Source organism: Suncus etruscus, chromosome 5, assembly GCF_024139225.1.
Source record: "Suncus etruscus isolate mSunEtr1 chromosome 5, mSunEtr1.pri.cur, whole genome shotgun sequence".
Lineage (NCBI taxonomy): Eukaryota > Metazoa > Chordata > Mammalia > Eulipotyphla > Soricidae > Suncus > Suncus etruscus.
In genome coordinates this window covers 148,386,053-148,398,415 of record NC_064852.1, presented here as the reverse complement: position 1 = coordinate 148,398,415, position 12,363 = coordinate 148,386,053, and the positions used below count along the sequence as shown (strand labels likewise).

At 44.2% G+C, this 12,363-nt stretch overlaps 1 protein-coding gene and 1 non-coding gene across 2 annotated transcripts; both read left to right on the top strand.

The window, feature by feature from the left end:
- The first annotated feature begins 580 nt into the window (after window positions 1-580).
- Window positions 581-10,550, top strand: DCSTAMP (dendrocyte expressed seven transmembrane protein). The gene is made up of 3 exons (XM_049773899.1): window positions 581-1,609; window positions 9,222-9,530; window positions 10,386-10,550. The coding sequence occupies exons 1-3, from the start codon at window positions 581-583 to the stop codon at window positions 10,461-10,463; spliced, it is 1,416 nt and encodes a 471-aa protein (XP_049629856.1). The 3' UTR covers window positions 10,464-10,550.
- On the top strand, window positions 3,885-3,991 carry LOC126010522 (U6 spliceosomal RNA). The gene has a single exon (XR_007496547.1). It is a non-coding gene; the product is annotated as a U6 spliceosomal RNA (small nuclear RNA).
- Window positions 10,551-12,363: the final 1,813 nt, after the last annotated feature.

The following is a 12,363-nucleotide window of genomic DNA, read 5'->3' as shown; positions in this document are numbered from 1 at the left end:
TTTTATTTATTTGTTTACTTGGTTTGGGGCCAGATTTGCTGGTACTTGGGAGCCACTGTTGGTTCATTACTTTGGGGAGGAGAAGGTATTGATTCCAGTGGAACCCTGCCTAGACCATGCAGGGACTCAGACCCATGCCTTCCACTTGCAAAGCATATGCTTCAACTCCTTGATATATCATGGACCCATGGATTCTTTCTAGACATGTGATTTCCAGAACTGAGAGAGGATTGTGTATGTTTCTAGAAGCCACTATTTATAGCCACATGCCACAGAAGTCAGAAAAACCACTTACACACCCATGGATGGGGCTACTCACATGGGCTGTTCTTCTGTTCCTTCTGCCACTGACCATCTGCTAAAGGTACCTGAGACCACTCCAAATCCAAGGGTTGAAAAATAGACTCTAACTCTTGCTAGCTTCCATTTCTTTTACTACTTGAAGGGAGACCCAGAGAAGTAGGAATTATGATCACTTTCTGTGGTAATCTGATGCCACCATGCCCTTACAAAATAACAGAGGACCTCCAAACCATGACCTCATTGTGGCTTCTGTTCTCATTGCCAGGGACACAGGAACATGGGCATCTGGACCTCAGGCAATGGCCTCTTTCTTCATCTCTGGGGAGCATATGTGTCTCCCAGAAGCCTTGGGTGGCTGGATTTCACCCAACACTTGGGAACCTGCTGTTTGATTGCTTGCTTTTCTGCAGGCCTCCTGGCTATGGCCTGCAATGAATTCCTATCCCCCATTTTTGTCTTCCTCATATCCTGGGTGGCCATGTGCATCCTTCTGGGCTGCTCCAAACATGCACGATGCTTCATCCTCCTCTTCTTCCTCTCCTGTGGCCTTCGGGAGGGCAGAAATGCCTTGATTGCCACAGGCACAGGCATGATCATTTTGGGACACGTGGAGAATATTTTCCACAATTTCAAAGGCCTCCTGGACAGTATGACTTGCAATCTCAGGGAAAAGAGTTTTGCCATCCACATTCCACTTTTGAAACAATATACTGAAGCACTTAAGTGGCTCTACAACCTGGCTGCTCCCTTGAACCTTTTTGAGGACCTGATCTCTTGGAATCAAACTTTAGCCATTTCCCTGTTCAGTCCCAGTCAAACCCTGGAGTCCCAACTCAATGACACCAAAGGTCAAGTCTTGGGGGCCTGGTACCAGATGGTGTCAGCCACGGAGGTGCTGTCCACATTTGGGCGGCGGATCCTCACCTTGGCAGGGCTAATGTTGGTTTTCCTCAGCACCGGCCTCTTCTTGAAGAGATTTTTGGACCCCACAGAGGGGAAGTTTAAAAACATCTACATTACTAGGAAGTTTGTTCTGTTTGATGAGAAGGAGAGACATCAACAGAAGCCCTCTGTTCTGCCACTGAGCCGGGAGGAAAGGAAGCAGTATGTGCTCATCCCATCCTTCTGGAAGACACCCAAAGAAAGGAAGAGCTTTGGCCTGTTCTTCCTCCCTGTGTTTCCACATTTCTGCCTCTGGATGCTGTTTGCAGCCACTGATTATCTGCTATATTGGCTTCTTGTCTCTGTGGGCACCCATTTCCACAACCTACCAGCACTTGATGTTCACTTGAAGCTGTACAGAGAGGTAGGTGCTTGCTGATAAGGTGCTGGTGCTGCAAAAGATAAGGAGCCTCCAAGTCAAGGCAATTCCTTCTGCCTCTTGGTATCATTCCTCTCATGCCAAACAATTGCTTGAAAGTTGACCTAGAACCACTGGTTCCATTGAAGACCTGCTGTTAAGAACTGGAGAAGCATTTAACTACTTTTACTTTATTTTTCTGACTTCCTTAATGAAAGAGCATAATATATTGGTCTCTTGAAACAATGTAAATGTATATTCTTAAAATTCTTCAAGGGAGGCAATGGGCTGAAATCTGGGTGGAGATATATTTAGGAGAGGATGTTCCTGGCTTCTGGCTTTGGAAGGCTGTCAGCATTCCTTGGCTTGTGGTGCATCACTCTTGCTGTCCCTCCTTTCCCCTCTTTCTCTGACACCCCACATTGAAAGATAGTCTTACATTAGCCTCAAGCAGGGTCTTGCTTTTCATTACTACTTTATTTAAACACCATGATTTATAAAGTTATTCATAATATAGGTTTTTTAAGGCAGTCAATTTTCCAACAACAATCCCCCTACCAGTGTAACATTCCCTCCACCAATGCCCCAAATTTACCACCACCACTCCCAACTTATTCCCCTTGGAAGGCACAAAAAATTTCATTTTATATTGCTTGTTACAAATAAATAGCTAATGGAATTATTGAAAAAAAATACTTCAGTAAAGGATAATATGTGAAAACTGTTACACAATGGCATTATTAAGTCACTGTCTGAGGGTTTAATTAAGCTATTTATGGCTAATTGGGCATTCTGTACTGCTTTTTCTGTTTACTTAGCTTAGTTGGCTTCTATGCTTTTCTTCCATCTAATTTGGTATGCTCCTACTTGTGTTCTGGTAGTGAGTTATTATGGTGGCACTCTCCAGGAACCCCAAGATTTGTAAAATAAAAAATTAAGTCTATGAGCTTGCATGACAGTGGTTATGGAATACGGATATGGCCGCTGTGGCTTCTGGAACAAGACAGCGTTGGGAAGACTGCCTGACCCTATCACAAAAATCTCCTGGAGTTTTCAGCCCCTAAACTCGTGTCCCTAGAGATTTTATTGGTTAAGTGTCTCTATAGAAATTAGTTGTGCTGTAGCGAAGTTGGACCATTGGCATTGGTGTTGGGGTATAAATGCAGCTGCCAGAGCTTCTGCAGGGTGGAGACTATACCATCTCTTCTCCCAAGGTGCCCCCAGAGTTTTCAGCCGGAAGACCTATGTTCCTATAAATGTTTGTTTGTTTGTTTTTGGGTCACACCCGGCAGCTCAGGGGTCACTCCTGGCTCTATGCTCAGAAATCGCTCCTGGCAGGCTCAGGGGACCATATGGGATGCTGGGATTTGAACTACTACCCTTCTGCATGCTATGCAAACACCCTACCTCCATGCTGTGTTCGGCCCCTGTGTTCCTATAAATTTGTATGCCATACAAGACTAGTGACTCTTTGGATCTGGGCCAATGAGCAAACATGTCAGAATCTGTGGGACTGTGGGATGTGGCTTACCTACAGGGACTTTACTCCATATTCACATCTCCAGATCTCAAATTGGAGTCCCAGTTGCAAAGAGGGTCCAAAGTGTGGTGTGTCTTCACCTTGTCCCCCTCTTGGGACGGCAGGACCTCTCTGTCCCAAGGATCACCATTTCATAAATAAATACTCCATGGAACTTCAAGTGAGATGTATATGGACCTTTGAGAAATGCTAAATCAGATTCTGGCAACAGGGTCCTTACAAGGCAGATGTCCTTGTTGCAGATGAACAGTGTTGTCCCTATGGAGGAGGCAGAGAGGGAACTTGCAAATTCCCCTTGCTTTGCTTGACGCTCTCCAGTTGGACTACAAATGAGGTCTTAATGCATGTTTGGGGAGCTCAGTTTTGCTTTATGTGATAACAGTTTAGGTAACATGGTTATAGTAGTGTTCATATTTACAGTTTTGGGTTTGATTTGGTATGGGGGAGCATACACAGTTAGTATCTGGCTCTGTGCTCAGAGAATCACTCCTGGAAGTGTTGGCACTCCTAGCATTGCATATGGTGCCAGGTGCTAAACCAGGGTCAGCAGCAGGCAAGGCAAGTGCTTTAATTAATCCTTGCATCAGCTCTCTGGCCACATTTAAGATTCGGATGTACAAAGTTACTCCATTCCACCAAATGCTCACAACTTCCCAACACTACTCTTATGCAGATGAGATATATGTTTTTTGTCCTCCAAGTCTTTCTCCTAGGAGGTTAGGATCAGAAATCTTGATTTCCGTGCTCGCTTCGGCAGCACATATACTAAAATTGGAACGATACAGCGAAGATTAGCATGGCCCCTGCGCAAGGATGACACGCAAATTCGTGAAGCGTTCCATATTTAAAAAAAAAAAAAAAGAAATCTTGATTTCCAAACCACCATCCTAAGAACACAGCTGAAGTTTCATCCCTGCAGGCCACCCATTAGTTCTGTAGAACTCCTTTTAGCTGGGGCTCTTCCTCAGAGTTGCACCCTGAGTCCTGGGGCATCTTTTTTCTCCCCTCACTCGTCCCTCTCTGCTTGGCAATTGTGTGCAGAGCAAAGCTGTGGTTGGTGAGCATCTCTTTATTTTATTTTATTTTATTTTGCCTCTTTTCTGCCTTTCCCTATAGAACTTGAGGGTGTGGGGTGGGATTCCCAGCAGTGGTGGTCCAGGAGCCATTTTGTATGACTCTCAACCCATCAACTACACAAGATGGGACACAGTGTTCCAGCTGTCACTTCATGTTTATCATCCCAACAGGGCCAGAGAGGAGAGGTGTGCTAAAGGACTGGGTGTTGTAGGGGTGGGTGAGTTCAAGAGATCATACATGGATCTTTTGTTTGCTAGACCTGTACCCCTGGCCACTGAGCACTCTCCCCAGCCCTTGTGCCTACTTATTTTTTTGTTTGTTTGTTTGTTTAGTGGCTGCTTCCATCAGTGCTCACAGCTTATTCCTGGCTCCTCTGTGCTCCTTGGTCTTGTTCAGGGGTTGTTTTGTGATACTGGGGCTTAAATCTAGTTGGCTACATGCAACTTTGGTTTTGGAGCCACATCTGGTGATGCTCAGAGGTTACTCCTGGTTCTGCAGTCACAAGTTACTCCTGGCAGGCTCTGGGGACCATATGGGATGCTGGGGATAGAATCAGCTGCATGCAAGGCAAATGCCTTACTCATTGTGCTATCACTCCAGCCCCACTTTTTTTTAACCTAGTGATTATGGGGCAGTGGCAGGTGGGACATGAGTGTATGTAAAAAATGGTCAAACACTCTACAATTCTCTGCCCTGACCTGGACTGGTAGAAATGGTTCTGCCCACAGGTTTGAATTTTCCTCCTGAAGGGCCCAGTCACTTGAATTGGCTGCAGGGGGCAGGTGGGGTGCCTTTGAACCCTCCCCTGAAACTCCACTTTCCATGCTTACCTTTATCTCTCTGGGGAGCATTGGTATCCTTCTGCTATGTCCACACTTTCCCCCCTCTCTTTTCTTCTGGCTCAGCAGGTGCCTGGAGCTAGGACCAGCCCCTCCTCATTCTGGGCTGTTCCTCTGTGTTGATTACTCTGAGCTCTGGCTTCCCCTGAAGAATTCAGTTAATTACAAAACCCTTTGCTCTAGATATCTGGAGCTGTGGGTAATGGAAGCTGCTTCCCATGAAAGTCAAATAAGATGATCCGCTATGCTCAGTGGAGGGAGGTGAGGAGGAAAGGGCCCCCCTTTCCCTCTCTCCAGTCTTCAGAATTCTCTAGCTTGTTCTGATGTTTTCTCTCTTTCATTCTTTCTCACTTTCCCTCCCTCCCTCCCTCTCTGTCTTTGCCTCTATCTGTCTCTATTGATCTCTGCCTCTCTCTATATCCATGCCTCTGCCTCTCTATCTCTCTACATCTATGTCTCTATCTCGTTTTCTATCTCTCTTTCTCTCTCTCTATGTCACTCTCTATGTCCCTGTTTCTCTCTCATTTCTTTTTTGCCCTAAATATCCCTAAGTAGTTTTAAGAGAAAAGGTCAGAGATTTAAGTCTTACCTTCCAAGCAAAGAGCCCTGAAATACTGCAAGGACAGCATCCCAACAAAGACATGGAGGGGCTAAGGGCCAAGATAGATACATGGTTCACTTTTGGGGGGGGGTGCTACTTCCACTCGATGGACATAAATAGGCCTGCGACCATGAGAATGGGGTGCAACTGCTTCTCTATGCTTCAATCACTGGTGGTGCCCTGTCCTGATTCCAGGTCCCCTTGGCAGATCCTGGCCTCTCCCCAGGTGCAGATTAAGCAGAAAAAGGCATACAGAGAGGGAGACATGGTCGGGGAAGGTTTTCTCTCCACTCTCTGGAGTGATTTGCAATAAGAGCAGAAGGGAAATGATTTTCATTGAACTGGCAGGGTAAGCAGGCTGGTGTTTTCAGCAGAAAGCACCAAGGCCACTTAGTGAGAGCCTGTGGGGTATAGAGCACTCAGCTGCAAGAACCCTTTAGCTCTCTGACCTGAGCAGAACCCCTCATCTTTGCTGTTTTAGCAAATCATTTATCTACAGCAAGATGAACAGCTCAGATATGTAAAGGTGCTACTGTAGACATTCCTGGGGATTTTAAAAGACTTCTAGAGTCTTTTCTTCTTCTTCTTCTTCTTCTTCTTCTTCTTCTTCTTCTTCTTCTTCTTCTTCTTCTTCTTCTTCTTCTTCTTCTTCTTCTTCTTCTTCTTCTTCTTCTTCTTCTTCTTCTTCTTCTTCTTTTATTCCTTAGGGAGAAAGGGAGTAAGAAAAGAAAGGAAGTGAGGAAAGAAAGAAGGGAGGGAAAAGAGGAAGAAAATAGGGAAGAGAGGAAGGAGAGAAGAGAAAAGTGGGAAGAGAGGAAGAAGAGGAAGGAGAGAAGAGGAAAGAGGAAAGAGCAGAAGAAAAAAAGTGGGAAGGACAAAAGGAGAGAGGAAGGAAGAAAGGAGGAGAAAAAGAGCAGAATTGGGACAGATGTCTAAAGTCTTTCTGCATCATATCCATCTGCCCTGAAAACTTTACCCTCTGAAAAAGATTAATTCAACCCTTCTAAAAACCTTACTCTCTACCACATTTTCCTCAATGAGAGATTTCAAGACAATGTCCTCGCTGACCAGACACCCACTGCCACTTTCTTATGGCAGGATTTTTCAGTTTGAACTCACCCGGGGACTTTGTCTTCCTCAAGAGAAGCGATGCCTGGGCTCTAGTAGTCTGGATCTCCCTATGGGGTTGCAGGGCCCAGAGTGGCTAAGGGCAAAGGACTCTCCCCAGGTCACTGCAATGTCTCCCTCACACACAGAGCTGGGGCCCATAACTCACTGTCCTTGACATTGACCTTGCTTACTGGTGCAGGGTTCTGGGATCCTCACTCGTATCAGGATGGTGCTGCAAAGAGCATCGAATTTTCTGTGCGAGTGTTTGGACACTTGTCCAGGGAGTCATTTCCCTCTCTCTGGCCGCGGGGTGCTGGGGTACCGGGGGTGATAATAACTTACTAAGTAGTCCTGTCTGTAAGGTTAATGCTCTGTCCCCAAGGTGCTTCCTTTACACTGGGAGCAGTGTATTCACAGGCAGGATCCGCTCCATTAATTCCTGTTTTACCAAATTAGAAAACAAATCCACTGAGAGAGAGAGAGAGAGAGAGTAAATGACTTTCTCAGGTCAGAGGAAAGGAAAGGGCTGAGTCAGCATATGTGCATCCCCTGGGTGGGTGTACTGGGTGCCCCCTCATTTTCTCTGTCTTTGGGGAGCAGAGTCTGGTCCCCTCCCCTACAAACAACCCTATGGGGTTTCAAAGAGGAGAGGAAAATGTCTTATTTGGTGTTGTGAATGTAAATATTTTATGAGATTATTATGTTACTCACCCTAAACTGATTGGTGATTGTGCCCTACCCTAGGGTGTGACCTGGCATTCTGCCCCCACCCTAGGGTGGTACCTGATTCTGCTTCCACCATTGGGTGGTATCTGATCCCACCATTGGGTGGAACCTGATCCTGGGGGATAAAAACAAGGGTCTGTGGAAGGCAAGAGGCTTTTGGCTGGAACTAAGGCTGAGACCTTGGACTTCAGTCTTTAACCACCGAATAAAGCCAATATTTCCACAAGCCTGACTGTCTGCAAGCTGTTTACCCACCGTTTCACCTCAGAACCGTCAGCTGGACGGGGTGGCATACGCATACTCCGAGCTGGAGGGGAAAGACCTCATCCTCCATCCCTCCATCAGTCAACCTCTTCAGGGGCTGACTTGCAACAATTTGGAAGATCTCCACTAGTCAAACTTCAGAACCCCTTCAATGAATGCGAATTTTTTGTTTGTTTTGTTTTTCTGGTTTGTTTATATGTTTGTTTTTTGGTTTTGGGGTCACATCTGGTGTCTCTCAGGGTTACTCCTGGCTATGCGCTCAGAAATTGCTCCTGGCTTGGAGGACCATATGGGATGCTGGGGAATCCTAGGGTACTAGGACACTAGTTATTTTGAGTTATTTTGAGTCCATATCTGTAGTACTCAAGGTTTACTCCTGGATTTTTTCCTCAGGATCACTCCTATCATTTGATCCCTGATGTTTTGGGGATCAAAACAAGGTCAGCTGGGTGCAAGACAAGTGCCCTCTCCACTGTACTATCTCTCCACCCTTTTCTTCTCATTCTTTTGTTGTGTTTGTTTTTGTTGTATCTTTGTTTTGTTTTGGGGGTCAGACCTGGCAATGCTTAGGGGTTATCTCTACCTCAAACTCACAAATTACTCCTGGAAGGCTTGGAGAAACCATGTGGGATGCCAAAGATTGAAACTAAATTGGCCTCATGCAAGGCAAGCGCTTTGCCTGCTGTACTATTGCACTGGCCCCTTTTCTTATTCTTGTAGGGAATCCTTTCCCCACCCAAATCTCTTGAAGGATTTAAAACATTATTGATGATTCTCCCACTTTGTGATCTGTGGTCTGCTGATGGTACTAGTCCAGAGGAGGATAACATGATTATCTTTGAAGGGAGAAGACCTTTTCTGGGGGTGTGGAAACTCTCAAGTGGTGCCCAGAATGACTGGGGGCATCTCCTTGCAATTCTCAGCTATTCAGGCCAGCAGTTCAATAAGAGGCCAAGGAACGTGATGTTTCCTGGGCTCTGCAGTGTTGGAAATTGCCTAAGATAGCCCAATGGTGCAGGGGGACTTCCAGAGAGGCAGCCAGTGATGCTCAGATTGAAGCAGGGTTAGCATCATGCAAAGCAAGTGCCTTAACCCATGTATTATAAGGCCTGAGACTTAAAAAAAAAGACAACAGTAGCTATACATAAGACTCAGTGCCTGGCTAGAGAGATGTAGCTAACCTGGATTTGATCCCCAGCACCACATTTGGTCCCCCTGAGCTCCAACAGGAGTGATCCTTGAGGCACAGAGCCAAGAGTAAATAAACCCTAAGCATCACCTGGTACAACCCAACACTAAAAGAAAAAAATAAGGCCCACTTCTTCCTCCTCTGCTTTAGAAGCTGTGAGATTTGCTTTCACTCAATTTACTGTGTGTTTGAATCGAAGAGCCAAGCAGAGCAGAGGAGCCAGGTGACTGAGGGTGACAATAGCATTGACTTGGATCATCCTTTCATTTCAGGATCAAGGAACTCAAGACCTCATCCATGGCTCTTCTTTTAGCATTTCTCTCTTTGAATCCCACTGCATCCCTACCCCAAGGCTCCTTTTCACTAAGACTTGGTTTCCTATTAGTCTGATTCTCGCAATGCTGGTGATACTGGGCCTCTTGTCTTCCCTCCTAATGCAACTGAAAATCCTGGTGTCTGCAGCCTTCTACCCCAGTGTGGAGGAGCGACGCATGCAATATCTGCATGCAAAGCTGATGAAGAGAAGACTGAAGCAACCCAGGGGAGAAGACAAAAGGAAGCCGAGTAGCTACTACACAAAGGTAAGGTCTTGGGAAGGGGGAAAACCTGCAAGGACAACAGTTGGAATTTGAAGGGCAGGTGCAAAGGCTATTTCAAGACATGCTTCAGTTTCCCATCAGGGCTTGTATCATCATAGGTGAGATACCATGGTGGGGATAAGAATTGTCTGATGAGTCTAGCTCAGGGGTTTAGCTCTGTAACTTCAAATATGGGGGCAAAGTGGTCCACAGGCAGAGGGTTCCTTCATTTTACTGATTCCATTGAGTGCCTGTTTTCAGCCACATCATCTAGACACTGTTAAGAAGACCATGAGAAATGATCATGCCCACCAGTTCAGGATCAATCATAGAAGAAACTACCTACTGTAGTCTGATAACTTCCAAAGAATTTGCTCATTCACCATTGAATGAACATAGAAACTTGCAGGAGAGATATATGCTGAACTAAGTGTCTTTTATGCATGCGTATGATAACATAATTTTTCACACATATTATGAAATGCATATTTGTTACCGATTTTAATTTATGAAGTAAAGAAAGATGGTAAGAAATTACGAACAAGCAAAAGTAACAAAACAAGGCCCTGAAGAGAGAGAGGCCTTAGGGAATACCAAAATGAGTTTGTTTAACAGATGTGGATTTGTCTTTTTAAGGTCTGGGTGGGAGGATCAATGGGAATGGGGGGTGGACTCATTTGCATGCATTGTTGCTATCAGCATTACTCTGCCACTTAGAGGACTGGGAAACCACTCTTAGAAAAGGAGATTTATCCCAACAGGATAAGCTTTTCTGTTCATTTCTAAGTGATTTGTGTTTTCCACCATGAGAAGTCCACATCACTCCAAAACTTATATCTCTACTGCTTCTTTCCTCAGATTCATTTTTGGCTCCCAGTCCTGAAAATCATTAGGAAGAAAGGAATGGACACTGAGAGCCAAGTCAGTCCCTCATGATCCCTAAATGACTCCTGAACCACATGACAGACACCAGCAATTCTCATCTAGCCAGAGGTGCTTCCCTGTTTTGCCCACATGGAAACAAAAGATAGAGTGTGTAAGGCCCAACTATTTGTCTTCATAATGGCTTCTAGGGAAATGGTTATGTCATTTATGTTCCAAGCAAAGGTGTGGTCTAGAATGAGGGTGGGGTATGTTTAGACCCTGGACTATACAATGACAATAAAATCATGGGGTTTTGGCCCTGGTGCATGATGGGACAGATAACTTGTGCTTCTTGTTAGCTGCCTATGACACATCGGTATGTACTGTCTGGCCTGCAAATGATGTTAATAATATCTAAATAGCCCTTGACAGTTAATAAAATCCCCCATCCCTGGTGTCACAGGACCTCTATTGGACCTCTTGAGAATGATATTCTGGTTGAGTAATATGCAATGGTAAAAGACCCCAATTAGCTATCTCTACTGCTGGCTCACAAGGAAACATCTAGAAGAACAAACAAATATAATAAGATCCATGAGTTCTTCATTTCTTCTTGACCTTCTTTATATCTTTTGTAGCTATTCCCTAACTCATGGCTGTCTCTTCTTCCCTGTCTCTAATCCCAGAACTCTTAACCAATCTCCAAATGTTCCTCTCACTACCTAAATTTCAACTTCCTATTTTCCTGAGTCTCTTGATTTTCCACTTCTAGTTCTTTATCCAGGTTTTCAAAGACCACTTATACCAAACGTTTAGGACTTAAGAAAAATGAGCCTCTAAATCCCCTTTACACTTGATATAGACTCGACAGTCTTAGGGACCAAGCATGAATGAAAAAGAAACTTGATCACTTTAATTTTGAACGTTTTCATTGCTAAACAGTGCAGAGTTCCAGTCTCCTTATGTTCTTCTTTCCCAGATCTAACATCTTCCATATCCCCAGAATATAGTGATCAAACCTTGCACAACAGCACCAGAAAAGGCACCAGTTATGGAGTCTAATGACTATGTTTTCTGTCATTGGCTTTCTCTAATAGTGTACATAAGGCAAGAACCCAGAGATGCCATGGCTAGCTTTGATCCAGTTACATTATAGAACTTCTTTGAGTTCCCTTGAGAAGAGTGGGTGACATGAATGGTGAAATATGAAGAAATGAGAGACCACACAAATCTATGTGGGGGAACAGTGTTCTAAGTTTAATATCCAAACTAGGGGCTTATTGCCAGTCACAGGTATAAAAAGAATGCTCACATTTTGTTTCTTTGTAAAGTACAACATATCTATCTCTTGTTAACAAAAGTTTGTCATATACACTGTTTGATCTTCAATACAATTCACATGGCTCTAGGTGGTTTGCAGAACTTATGAATTTCAATTAAAAACCCAGAGGATAAAAGGAAGGTTAAGTTTTAACATCTCAAAGCAGTTCCTCTCTGGGCCCTAGGGGTCAAACTGATGTAGATTAAGAGATCAGCAAGAAGCCAAGTTTCCTTATCAAATTTCCTTTCCCTGAGAGAATAGGTGTTTAGATCTAGGGATGTGTTTCAAATAACTAACTTTCTAAGGTCTGATTTTGGAAGGGACTATAAAAGAGACAAACTTATATGAAAGGGACGTAGAATCTATACCTGGTAAAGTTCAATAGCCCAATGCTATCCGGACCAAACCTTTTTGAAGTATAAATTAGTTACCAAGAATTCAAAGTGTCTAGGGGATGTTCCTAAAGAAGAACATTCTTTTCTGTTACAAACTGCTATGGTACATTAAAGAAAAATAGGAAAGAAGTTGAGTTTTGGTGCTGAGTTTTTCAGGTAAAGAGAAATTTAATCAAAGCTATATTTGCCTATAAAAATGCTTAAGTTAGGAAGAAAAAAGTTCATTATATACACAATACAGAAGGAGAGAGATTCT